Genomic DNA, 13,935 nt, shown 5'->3' on the forward strand with positions numbered 1-13,935 from the left:
CGAGTTTGACGTTTATGGCTTTTTTCACGAGTTGCTTTTTGCTAACTGTTTCTTGTTTTTCTTACTCTTCTTAAATACATAGTTCCACTGATTGTTTAAAAAAGCAAAAAGTACAAAAAAATATTGAATTTTTCATCCGAAACAAAAACGATTTTTTAAAGGCATTTTTTTTGTATGGAATTTGACAGCCCATCGCGAGACTGCAATCTGTTCACTCAATTTACACTTGGAAAGCGAATTTTTGACAGCTGTCATTTTACTCACTGAAGAACGAGCGACGCGTTCTTTTAAACTCTTAACTTGCGAGTAAACCATAGCATTATCCAAGGAGCGATTAATGAGCTCCTTTTACTATGATCCTCACTGCGATCACTGCTCTCAAATAATCTATCTTATACCTCTATTTCCATTAGTTTATTCGTCTCTTTCACTTTTACTTACGAAAATGTTGAACTGATCCGATATCATGATTTTTATACCTTTAAAAACAAATTAGGATCTTTCAGTTTTAGACTTACTTCCAAAATGCATCGTCAGCGTCGTCGGCTCGAACAGAATAGATCGATTTTAAAAAATTAAGCAGAACCTGGGGTGAAATCGGCTATTGTGATTTGTGATCGGTGATAGTCACAAGAACCAAATTTGTACTGCGAAAATCATATTTCACAGAGCAAATTGGTGTTTTGTGATCATCACCGATCACAAATCACAATAGTCGATTCCACCCCTGGTGTCCGTTAACAATAATAAAATGATTATGAATTTGCATTTCAGAAGAAAAACTTTTATATTTAATTTTGACAAACACATATTAGCCACATTCAGCTTTTTAGCTTTATTGTCTAGTTTAGTCCGTTTTGTTGATTAACTCTTCTTCCAAACCTAAATGCTGAACGAAACAGTTCCAGTTCACTAAGCGTCCCTTATGTAAAAATGGTATTTTCGGGCATAATTCGAATGCATAGTTTATAGGCGCTATATCTGGTGCTGGGCTACAATTTACATCAACAAACGACATGAAGTCACAAATTTCTATTTCCCCCAAATCGTTGTGATTCAAAACCATAAACATATCGTCAATAAGCTCTGCTGTAAATGGTAAGCGGCAACCCTTGATTGTACATCTAAGTTTAGCTTCCGGGAGAAAATTTTTTCGGGACGGATTTATATGGGAAAGATGCTCTTTAAGGTGATCAATGTCATCCCAGAGATTTCGTCGAATTTCTGACTGCACTGCAGCTCGCACAGTTTCACGGTTACATGAAGATGGAGGACTTTGCTCGGCCGAGTAGTATCGACATAGTGTGATGATTTCTTGATCGGTAATATTTTTTCCAAGAAGTTCAATTAAATCCTTTTTGAGTGTTTCGTATCTAATGAGTTTAGGTTCATTTTCACTGCCAACTTCAGATAAGTGCTTTGCAATAAAGTTTTTGTAGTTTGGACGAACAGCTTCACGTATCTTATTCATTACAGTTTTAACATCCGCAAGGGGAAACTGAAAACAAAATGAATTAAATATGTAGAATTCATTAATTATAAAAACAATAATGCGTTTATTTGATTTTAAAATAAAGAATAAAGTCCTAGATGGAAGTCCCATTCATAGAAATTCTAACAAAGTACATCAGTTTTTTTTTTGTTAGCCCACCATTGGTCCACAAATTATGACAAAAAAACTTTTCCAAATTACCAACCCCAAAATCTTTTTTACACTTTTTTCAGTTAACCATAATAATTACAACAAATCTCACACTGTTTTTCGTTAACCCATTTTGTTCAAAAATTATGAAAAAAAATACTTTTTTTCAAACTACCAAACCCTTAAAAATCAAAAAAAAAATTTTTTAATTGTCCTTCCTACAGATTTCTATAATTTACTATTTACCGTGGTTATTTTAACAAATTCCTTCACTGCTTTGGTTTGTCCTTTTAATTTCAAAAATTGTATCGCAAAAACTTATTTCAAAATACGTAGAAGTAAAATTTGTTTGTTTTACATTTTATTTCAAATAATCAAAGCAAAGCTTCGTGAAGCCAAAACTGCGACCTTTCTGACCCAAACTAATCTTTTGTCTAAAATTTTCGTCGGGCCACCCGCAAAAAATTTTAGAGCAAATTCATTTTTATAGGTCTGAAAAAAATAAAAAATCGCATAAAATGCTCAAATTTTGAGTACCCTACGTTTAGGAAATATTCAAAAAACAAATGAACCTACTGCAAATTCCCAACAAAAGTTACGCATACACCACAGTGTATGTACCTACTGAAAATTTCAAAATCCCCAAAAATTACTTATAAACTTATGTCGCTTTTCCACCTCGAGTAACATATCTTCGTTTGGACAAAAGACGCACATTGGCAAAATCAGCAGGTAAAGTTATAAGCCTGAAACTTTCTGAAAAATATCTTTAGATAATTGGCTTTATATATTTCAAGTTAAAATTGACCACACCCCCGAAAAAAAATTAAGTGCACAATACTGGCTTTTGAAAAAAAGTATAGTTTAAACTATCAGTATTGCCGTTGTTTTTTAATTATTTTATTTTTAATTATTTTTTAGAAAGTTGCCCCTCCCGCCTGAACGGGGAGAGATAAAACTCCCGCCCAATAGTAAAAAATAAGTGTATTGAACCCCTCTACAAAAAACCGTTATAAATTCTCGGCGCCTAAGTTATCGTACTCGTGTCTTGCGTTGATTAGAGTTTTTCTCGAAAAAAAAATCTAATCCGATTTTGGTAAAAACAGATTATTATAGCTGAGACCTACAGGAACAAAGTCTCATTTTAGTTTTTGTCGTCATTTTGGGTCAACCCTTAACTTGTTCAGGATCACTGTGCTATTATCGATTTTTTTTGTGTTTTTTCTCTTAAAATCCTCGTTAAATTCACATGAAAAAATATTTATTTTTTTTTGCAAAAAGCACAATTTTCAAAAAAAAAGTTGATGAAAACCTCAAACTTTTTTTGCAGTTCTATAAATAGCTCAGGGAAATTAGTCAAAATATGGGCATGAAATCGCATTTTTCGCGGGACAAAATTTTTTTCATGGAATATGTTCGGGTAGTTGTCCTTATCATAAAAGTCAATTTGTTGGGATAATTGTAGGTTGGGAACAGCCGCCATCTTGGAAAAGAGATTGGTATCGTTTTTATTGAATAGCTCCATTGTTATTCATTTTAACAAAAAAAAACATAGGTAAGACTTATTAACAATAAAATTATCTAAAAAATGATATACAAAACAATTCCGTGAGTTGATTAAATAAAATTTTATAGTTGGTCAAAGTGCGGGTTTGTATCGCAAGGTTGGGGCAAAATGACATTTTTTCATATATCTGACGAACTTTTGATTTGTTTGGATAATTCTTCAAAAATGAATTATAGTATTTGTAATTATCTATAAAATGACCCCACAATCGTTGTTGTAACCATCATATTGTAGAAGTTATCCAACTCCGAAAGTCTCCATGTACTAGTAAAAAGTGAGAAAAAAGCTAGTTTTTTGCTAGTAGGCCGCGCAAATTTTGGGAGTAGAGTTACAACCAAAATATAAGTACGCAGTTTTGCAGCCATACGCGTCTTAATATCGATTTCAAATGTCTGACAACTCTAATTTTGTGCTTTATACAGTTTTCGGGGGGTTAAATAACGTAAGTTTTCCACTTAATGTGAATGGGCTAAATTTATACTATTTGAAATTATAAATATAAAAACTGATGCTCTATCATTTTTCCTAAATCTAGCCACCACAATCTTGAGAATGTGACCAATAGAACTCAAGATATATGTAAGCCGTTTATGCGATTATGTTTTAGAGACTTTTTTGTTTAGATTTTTGTTTGTTTATTTGAATTGAAAAGCCTGATATGGTTAGTTAAAAAAGATTATATCGTGAGTTCTATTAACCCGATCGCCGAGATTGAAGTGTCCAGATTTAGGAAAAATAATAGAGCATCAGCTTGTATATTTATAATTACAATTAGTATAAATTTAGCCCATTCACAATAACTGGAAAACTTAGGTACGTTATTTAACCCCCCAAAAACCGTATAAAGCACAAAATTAGAGTTGTCAGACCTTTGAAATCGACACTTACACGCGTATGGCTGCAAAACTACGTACTTATATTTTGGTTATACCTCTACTCCCAAAATTTTCTCGGCCTAGTAGCAAAAAACTAGCTTTTTTCTCACTTTTGACTAATACATGGAGAGTTTCGGAGTTAGATTACTTCTACAATACGATGGTTAGAATAACGATTGTGGGCTCATTTTATAGGTAATTATAAGTACTATAATTCATTCTTGAAGAATTATCCAGACAAATCAAAAGTTCGTCAGATATATGAACAAATGTCATTTTGTCCCAACCTTGCGATACAAACCCGCACTTTGACAAACTATAAAATTTTATTTAATCAACTCACGGAATTGTTTTTTATATCATTTTTTAGATAATTTTATTGTTAATAAGTCTTACCTTTGTCATGTTTTGTTAAAATGAATAACAATGGAGCTATCCAATAAAAACGATACCAATCTCTTTTCCAAGATGGCGGCTGTTCCCAACCTCCAATTATCCCAACAAATTGAATTTTATGATAAGGACAACCACCCGAACCCATTCCATGAAAAAAATTTTGTCCCGCGAAAAATGCGATTTAATTTACTAATTTCCCTGGGCTAAAAAAAGACAATCTTTAGTCCGGTCAAATTAGACTAAAATAAGGGGGTCAGGTTACATTAATTCCCAGCAAGCTGAAAATTGGTAGGATTGTTGAAAACACCATAATAAATTAAATCTAAAAAGTCCTCATCGATCCGAGGTCTGGAAAAAAATTTACGGGGGGTCAAAGGTCACAAAAACTGGTTTTTCACGATTTTCAGCAAAACGGTAAGTCTTATCAAAAAATTTACAATGCAAGAATTGTAGACCAAATTATTATATATAAAAAGTGTCATGACACTTTTTTTCCTAAGACCCACCGTTTCTTAGGTATAACGATTCAAAAAGTTGAAGTTGAGTTGTAATCGTCATAATCAGGCCTATTCTGAAAAAAAACTCATAACTGAAAAGTTCCTGAAATTTCATTATTTTTTTAGCTTGAATTTCGTTCTTCAATGGTTAAGAATGTGGGGAAAGCAAAAAAAAATTGAAATTTTCGCCATTTTTCAAAATGGGGGCCCTTCTCCCGAAACCATTTCCCTGGGAATTTTCGTTTAGAATATGTCTGAATATATACATTGTGTGCAATAGAGAATGGACAACCCTAAAACGGCTGATAGCTAGACTTATGACTGTTCTAAAAACAGATAGAAAAAAGTTCTATCGCAACCAGTTCATAAAATATTGGTTTTTTTTCGTTCAGTGTATTTTAAATTTTATCATCTTATGTTTTCGTTCACTACAACCACGAATGAATGAATTTTATTTATTTCTTTTTTTTATAATTTTCTACAATAATTGTATAAGTACATAAACGCTTTAAAAACTGCAAAGCTATTGCACATTTTCGTAAAAAAAATTTTGAAATCTGTTTTTTGATGCAAAATGTAAAATAAGTATTTTATGAAAAATTTTAAACACCTGTGGTATAAAATAAATCTATGAAAACCTAAGTGGCCAACTTTCTTAAAAATATTCCCCTTAGACCAGAATATTTTTAAGAAAGTTGGCCACTTAGGTTTCCATAGATTTATTTTATACCACAGGTGTTTAAAATTTTTCATAAAATACTTTTTTTACATTTTGCATCAAAAAACAGATTTCAAATTTTTTTTTACGAAAATGTGCAATAGCTTTGCAGTTTTTAAAGCGTTTATGTACTTATACAATTATTGTAGAAAATTATAAAAAAAAGAAATAAATAAAATTCATTCATTCGTGGTTGTAGTGAACGAAAACATAAGATGATAAAATTTAAAATACACTGAACGAAAAAAAAACAATATTTTATGAACTGGTTGCGATAGAACTTTTTTCTATCTGTTTTTAGAACAGTCATAAGTCTAGCTATCAGCCGTTTTAGGGTTGTCCATTCTCTATTGCACACAATGTATATATTCAGACATATTCTAAACGAAAATTCCCAGGGAAATGGTTTCGGGAGAAGGGCCCCCATTTTGAAAAATGGCGAAAATTTCAATTTTTTTTTGCTTTCCCCACATTCTTAACCATTGAAGAACGAAATTCAAGCTAAAAAATAATGAAATTTCAGGAACTTTTCAGTTATGAGTTTTTTTTCAGAATAGGCCTGATTATGACGATTACAACTCAACTTCAACTTTTTGAATCGTTATACCTAAGAAACGGTGGGTCTTAGGAAAAAAAGTGTCATGACACTTTTTATATATAATAATCTGGTCTACAATTCTTGCATTGTAAATTTTTTGATAAGACTTACCGTTTTGCTGAAAATCGTGAAAAACCAGTTTTTGTGACCTTTGACCCCCCGTAAATTTTTTTCCAGACCTCGGATCGATGAGGACTTTTTAGATTTAATTTATTATGGTGTTTTCAACAATCCTACCAATTTTCAGCTTGCTGGGAATTAATGTAACCTCGGATGTCTAAATTGACCGGACTATTACTTCATGGTTGCATATAAATTTTACTTTGCAAAGCTTAGGTTTATAAAGAAAAAATTTTAAAAAAATGACTAAGAGCATTTTTAAAAATTAAAAAAAAAATTTAAACACCTTACAGAATTTCAGACACAGACGAATTGTTTTCAGAAAAAAGAGCTCCAGCCGCGTCGCTCGCTGCTTACTGTAGCAAACATGATTAAGATAACGGCTTGAAACTTTTACAATAATATAGGTGGGGTATTTGACTAAAAATAATAAATAACTTCGACCCTATATGAGCATTTTCATGTTTGGATTTAATGCCAGCTTTTTGGTCGTCTTGCCCTAGTGTGCGACGTACAGAACTCGAGTTGGACAAACGACAGAAGAATTTTTGAAAAAAAAAATAATTTTTGGAGATTTCAGGGGACTTTGAAATTTTAAGTATATAGGTACACTGTGGTGTATGCGTAACTTTTGTTGGAAATTTTGAAGATTTGTATTTTGAGTTGTATTTTATCTCCCAAACATAGGGTGGACAAACGGTGATTTTTGATTTGTATCTATTTCTCGAGGTGGAAAAAAATGACCATTTGAATTTTTGAGGATTTTAGACAAAAATGATAATTTGTAGAGAATTGCTATTAAAAAATATTTTTTTTAAGGGATTTTCAATTTTAAAGTGCAAAATTTGTTTTGTAGAATTATGTGTGGAAATAACATTTGAAAATGATAATAGACCATGAATCTAAATATCTTTAGACCAAAAATGAACAGCTAGCTCTTATTTTTAAACGCCAAATTTATACTACTTATAATTGATTAATGCGAATTAAAATTGAATCAAAATAAAATTAAAAATAAATATTTCCTTAAAAAACCAGCAGTCATGTAGCTTTTTCTTTGACTTACCTCAAACGGATGCGATTCCATGTAAATCAAGGTATATTCGTCCGCAGAAACCAATGTAAATATATGATCTTTTAAATTAATACTTGCTCCGATGTAAAGATGATGAGGTTTATAATACTCTGGCCTTTCGGATGAAAATTTTTCCTGATTGGGAAGTAAGATACGTCTTCGTTTCAAGAAAATTCCACCCAAAAATCCAGAATTTCTTTCAGCCACTTCATATATTTGAATAGTATCATCAGAAAGGAAGTAAGAAACAATAAACACACGTTCACAATTTTCTCTTATTGTGGAAATCATTTTTGCGCCAAATCGTAAAACAAATTTATCCAAAGTTATAAACTTTTTGAAATCCGCTTGTGGAGGTTTTGGCTCTACAGATATGCAATTGCCCTCGGAATCTTCATAAGAGCCCCAACCATTATAAGGAGGAAGCTGTCTTTCACTTGGTTTCTGTGGAATTCGATCGTCAAAACGATTTGGATGTGGTAAGCGACAAAACTCTTCAATACCGTACTAAAATTTAAATATTTTTTTTTCAAAATTAAAAACAAAATTATAAATATAATGAACATTACTTTCATTCTGTAGTATTCCATTGTAAAGGAATCACAGTTGGTTAAAACTACACTTCGTCCGTAAACATTTATTACAGCTCCAATTTGCAAATCTTTATCGGTGTAGTATTTGAAATCTTGTTTTTCACTGCCAAGAATATCTACAATATATCTTCCTGATCGGAGGCCTCCTCCTAAAACGTTCAAGACTGTAACTCCAGTTTGTTCACCTGGGAGCAGTAGTCCTTGCCAGTCCTTGCAGAAAACAAGAAAAAAAAATATTGCTTGAATTCAAATGATATCAAAATGTAAGTGAATTTATATGAGATTAAAACGGAAGTCGAATTGTGAGTCCCACGAGTGTTATTGCCGTCTTAAGGCTAAACAACATTGGCCACTTTTTGCAAAAGTAGAAAATTAAAAATATTTTTTTTTTTCGCTCTAGTACAAGAGTTTACAAATTGTTTTTTTAATCAAAATTTAGGCTCTTTGCATCATTTTGTATAATACCAACGAATACTAGCCTGAGCCTAACGGTAAAAAATACGATGAATTTTTCAATTCGAATATACTCGTAAATTTAAAAAAATACTAATTTCTTTTAAGAATTATTGGACTTTTTCTTTGAAATTTCTGTATTTACTTTTTCGATTGTTTTCCTGTTTTACTTACCCTTGGAAGCTTTCCACGCTTAAGAAAAGTTGCCGGACCATTTCTTCCAGAATTGGCAGGAAAAATTTCTTTTATATCCATTGTATCATCAGAAAGATAATAACATAATTCCAAATTGCGTACATCTCCATATTCAGAACGGTCATCCCAGTAACATGTGAATTTTAAAATCTTCCTATCGAACTCTAAAAACTGGGCAAATAAGTGTTTCTTGTCTTTTGTCACGGATTTTTTTATGCCCGATCTTTTTCTATGTTCTATTGTAGGATCTCTGAAATGGGGGAAAAATGATTTTATTTAAAATATACAAAACATTCTGACAGTAGTACCTACAATTTTTTTTATTAATTAATTGCCAAACGACTGTAACGGTTTTATTTTTTTATAAATGCACCTTATTAAAAGACATGAAACTGCATACATTTTTTGGAACATAAAAAGTTTTAAAATTTTAAAAAGCTTGTACGTTAAGAGCAAGTTTGTGCAACCCAGACGTGCATTTTAGTCATTTAATTCAACTTACAATAGGTACAGTTGCGAAAAATTTTGAAAAAAGATAGGTTTTAATAATTATTTTTTTTTTCAAAATTCTGGGTTTTAAGAACAGTTTTTCAGTTTACATGATTCTAATTTTAGAATCATGTAAACTGAAAAACTGGTCTTAAAACCCAGAAAAAAAAAATAATTATTAAAACTAGAGCTGTAGCAAATCGTATGTATTCGTTACTAAAATGCGGGTATTTGCTTCAGTAACGAGTAACGAAACGTTACTTTCTAAACAGTATCGTTACTCGCATGTTTCGTTACTGGGTACTGAAGTAACGAAACATACGAGATACGAAACATACGAGTAACGACCCCATTCCAAATTCAATACTAAATCATCCGATATATGTGATACGAAACGAAGTGATAAACTCAATTTGGCGCATTTAGCATCTCGTATTGATAACATTACCGTAGTCGGAATGCTAACTCCAGATAATTATCTGGAGTTTACTTTTGTCTCGATAAAAACAGTAGTGTTAAGGTATAGTTGAGTTATCGATAATAATTTATACAGAAGTATTAAAAGAGACGTTTTAGTATTTTCTCTATGTGGCCGAAATATACCCATGTCGAAACCAATGTGTTCATGACCTTTTTGTTAATGGTCTTGAAATGTAGCTTAAGAATGTACAAAAGTGTTTTGGTTTTTGAAAAAAATTTTTTAATATTCATAGCAAAATTTTCAACTAAAAAAAAAAGCCGAGAAAACGAGGTTTGAAAATCACTGTCAATAGAAAAAAAAATGAAAAATTGTTGGACATGGTTGTATTGAAGTGCTTATATTCCGAGATCTGCGCGATGTTCTTTTGAAATAAAGGTCTCTAAAGAATTGTGATAAGATTACGGAACGGATATAAACAAAAAATTACCAAAGTTTTGTCGAAAAAATAGAAAAAAATAAAAAAAGTTTCCACGTTTGATTAAAAAAAAATCGAAAAAAAATCAGTATAGCTACCTTAAAACTCTTATAACATGAGAATGCCGCAACTTAAATTAATGTTTATGGCTTTAAAATGTAGCTTAGGTTATACAAATTGTTTTTGGTTTTTTTCAAAAAAAAAATTTTTTCACTCTTATACCAACGTACGAAACATACTTAAAATACCAAACACACGAAACGTATAAAATACATGAAATATACGAAAAGTACGAAGCATGCGAAAGTAACGAAAGTAACGAAACATACGAAACATGCGAAACATACGAAACACACGAAGCATACGAAATATACGAAGCATACGAAAGTAACGAGTTACGATATTATTGATGCGGGTACTAGTATCAAAAGTAACGTATGCATGCGGGTACTCATTTTGTCGTTACTTTTACATCCCTATCTTTTTTCAAAATTTTTCGCAACTGTACCTATTGTAAGTTGAATTTAAAAAAGGGAAAGGTAATAATGTCTGTTTAATACTTTATAAAAAAAAAAAACAAAAAGGATTTTATTTTCAAAGAACTTCTTATATTTTATTATTCATATTTTATTATAGACGTGTTTGAAACAAACTTAAACTTATTTTTATTTTTTCAAAGTTCAACACAACTTACTTTTTCTTCATATAATAGACTTTTTTGGTGAAAGAAAAAGTTTCAAGGTCTAGTTTGTCAAAGTATACATTTTGAAAGCATTCTTAAGTTCTTTTTTGAACCTAGTATTACCTTTTTCGTCTTCTTTATATGGCCAGCAAAATTTTAAAGGGAAATTAGCATTTTATTGCGAAAAAAGTGTAAAAATGGCATGTAAAGTAATGTTTTTTTTATTCTCTTTTTCAACAACTTTTCATTCAATTTACTTTATTTTCATTTTGCAAATAGGAATAAGGTTCTGGTTTTCAATGAAATTTAAATTTTTGATTCGCAAAAATCTTTATTTAAATTAAAAAAAAAACACGGCAAAAGCGATAATTTTAAGCAACGTACACTGTATGGCCAGATTCCCAAGTTATTTGCTTAACATCACAGCACCTCAGATACGAGGTTATTGTAATACCAAAGTTATATAAAAATGATGGAGACTTTGAGTTCATGGCAGAACCCAGTAAAAATATAATATAAGATTTTACATTAGTTAACATTACATTTTTGAGAAACTTATCAAATATAAATTAAAACTATCACGCGAATATTTTATTTTTATTTGATCAAATTCTCAAAAGTAAATTGCAAACATAATGGGCCATATTCATAGTTGTTATTTAACTTTAACTGGAGTTTTGCCAATGCAATTCAAATGGTATAAACTCGAGTTTTTCTTAAAAGCAGCTTAAACAGTGTCTATGAATACGCCCCAATGTATGGCCTACACAGGGAAAAAGACAATATAAAATTATGCGGATTGCTGCATTTCTGTTTACAAAAATGACTTCCGTCTTAAATTAAGCGAAAATCCACTTAATTTAAGATGAAAATCTTCTTGTTTATATAATAATAAGAATGGATAGAAAATACGGATTTCCGCTTAATTTAAGACGAAAGTCATCTTGGGGTTTTTCGCAGTGTAAACATTTAATAAATCTATGAAGAATTCAATATAACTATTTTTTATATGTATGTAAATTACTTACAATGGTGGCTCTATTGGATCTGGCACTGGAATTCCGGCTCTATTCAAAAAATGCCTAGTAAACAAATCACAACCGGTAATGTGATAAACACGATCAAAGATTTGTATGTTCGTGTTCACATTTAAATCCAAAATAGAAACAAACTCATTTTGACATGGAGCTGGCTTTGGTATTCTTTGCTTGTGTACTAAACAACCTTGTGGTATTCCAGAATTCTCAATTTTCGGTTCAGTCACTTGTATGGTCCCATCTTCGAGATAGTAGAATATTTTGACTTTTCTAACTAAATATGGAGCATGATATACTTCTTGAAGAGTTTCCTTAAAATAGCCATTGAAACAGAGAACCTGTTTATCGTAAGCCAACCATGGGGGAAGTTTTGGGCCTACATTTAGAGCTGTAACCGATGGAAGTTCTGGCGGTGGGCAGTTTATGTCGCAAATCATACCTTTTGGGTCAACAAGTTTTGGTGCTTCGCGATCGGAAAGCATTGCTATTCCATAATGATTGAGAAATGTTTGTGATTTTGCAAAGTTCGTTTTTGTAAGCTGCATATAAAAAATAAAGTTTTTGAACCTGGAGTAGAAAATAAGTTATTTTTTTTTAAATTAACTTACGTCTCGGAATTGTGTTCCAGGCAGTAAAGGCATCCCTGGTACCCGCAACATTTTAAAAAAGCTATATGTCTTATTATGTATTTATAAATTTAAGTTTTAAAAAAGAATATAAAAGTTTTGAAAAATAAATTGAGTATATTTTCCTCTTTTTGTCAGAAAATAAATTTTGTTTGAAGCTTGAATAAAAAACAAACAAATTTAAATTAGGTACTATAGTGATATCGATTTTTGTTAACCTCTATTCAAAGTAACTTGGCAACCACAGAATTAAAGAGAGGGACGATTAAGTTGTTGTTTTTGTTATGGCGTTTTTAATTGGCAATCTGGAAGCAAAAAAAAGCAATCTGAAAGCGTACAATTGGGCAAAACTGACAGTTCTGATTCTGAAAAAAAGAGAATTTCTCTTCTGGTTTTAAAAGCTGCGTTCCTTTGGAAATATTTTTCTACTGCTTAGTACTTAAAGCTGCTTTGAACTACTTTTTCAGTATAGCAAAAGTAGATCAAAGTAGTTTTAAGTACTAAGCAGTAGATAAATATTTCCAAAGGAACGCAGCTAAGAACAAAATCAGAAGCAGAATCACTCACACATTCATAGAGCAGCACAAAATGTTTGCAGCATAAAAACAAATGAAATTTGGCGCGAATACACGTATATGTGACACAATTCAAACTCAACCAATACATTCACACCAAACATCCGATTCTTCAGAATAAAAAAACTGTTCAATTGGGATTCCGAATCGAAGAACAATTCCGGATTGCCAATCAAAAACGCCATTAGTTATTCTTTAAGTACCTACGTATCGTCGCCCTCATAAGGAAACCTCGTAACTCCCAAAATCAAAATTTTACAGGAGAGACAAAAGAGTATAAAAACAACAATAACTGTTTTCAGGCTGTTTAGATATATTTACCGATTTAATTAGATTTAGTTAATTTTCAAACGTTTGTTTCCTACTTGCAGTTACATTGGCGTCCGTTTTCCATTTTTTATCAGATTGGCAACCCTAAAAACGAAATATCTGTAGCCATGAGACTTGATGGTACTGCTTTCAAGTTTTAGGTAGTAGATTTATTCTAGGCTTTCCTAAAACCATTTGTTTCAAACTCGTTTGTTAAGGGTTTTTTTTTCCTTAGACGGGAAATTGTTTTAGGACCAAAATTGAGGGTAAAACCTGGTACGCTGCTCGCGCTAAATTTTAGCCAAGATAAAATTCCCATACAAGTTATCGATAATTTGTATATGATCCATTTTAGCTCGGCTAAAAATTTTCGATAATTTGTATGGCAGTAAAATTTAGCGCGAACAGCGTACCAGGCTTAATGGAACAACATCGTTGAAAATTGTTGAAAGTTACCTTAGAGGATATAATATATGGAGTGCTTGTGCTGTTAGTTCCGTGAAGTTTTTATAGAGGGCTCTAGTTTCTTAAAGTTTTTCGATGAGTGCATGCCTCCATTTTATTTTCATTTGATGGCTGTCATCAACAAGCG

General features: G+C 31.4%; 1 protein-coding gene across 1 annotated transcript; it reads right to left on the reverse strand.

The window, feature by feature from the left end:
* Positions 1 to 768: 768 nt before the first annotated feature.
* On the reverse strand, positions 769 to 12,606 carry LOC129921151 (EF-hand domain-containing family member C2). The gene is made up of 6 exons (XM_056002844.1): positions 12,442 to 12,606; positions 11,825 to 12,372; positions 8,709 to 8,979; positions 8,058 to 8,291; positions 7,480 to 7,995; positions 769 to 1,498 (listed from the first exon to the last, which is right to left on the reverse strand). Exons 1-6 carry the CDS (start codon positions 12,490 to 12,492, stop codon positions 848 to 850), a joined length of 2,271 nt encoding a protein of 756 aa, XP_055858819.1. The 5' UTR covers positions 12,493 to 12,606; the 3' UTR covers positions 769 to 847.
* Between the last annotated feature and the right edge of the window lie 1,329 nt (positions 12,607 to 13,935).

This window comes from Episyrphus balteatus, chromosome 1, assembly GCF_945859705.1.
Source record: "Episyrphus balteatus chromosome 1, idEpiBalt1.1, whole genome shotgun sequence".
Taxonomy (NCBI): Eukaryota; Metazoa; Arthropoda; class Insecta; order Diptera; family Syrphidae; genus Episyrphus; species Episyrphus balteatus.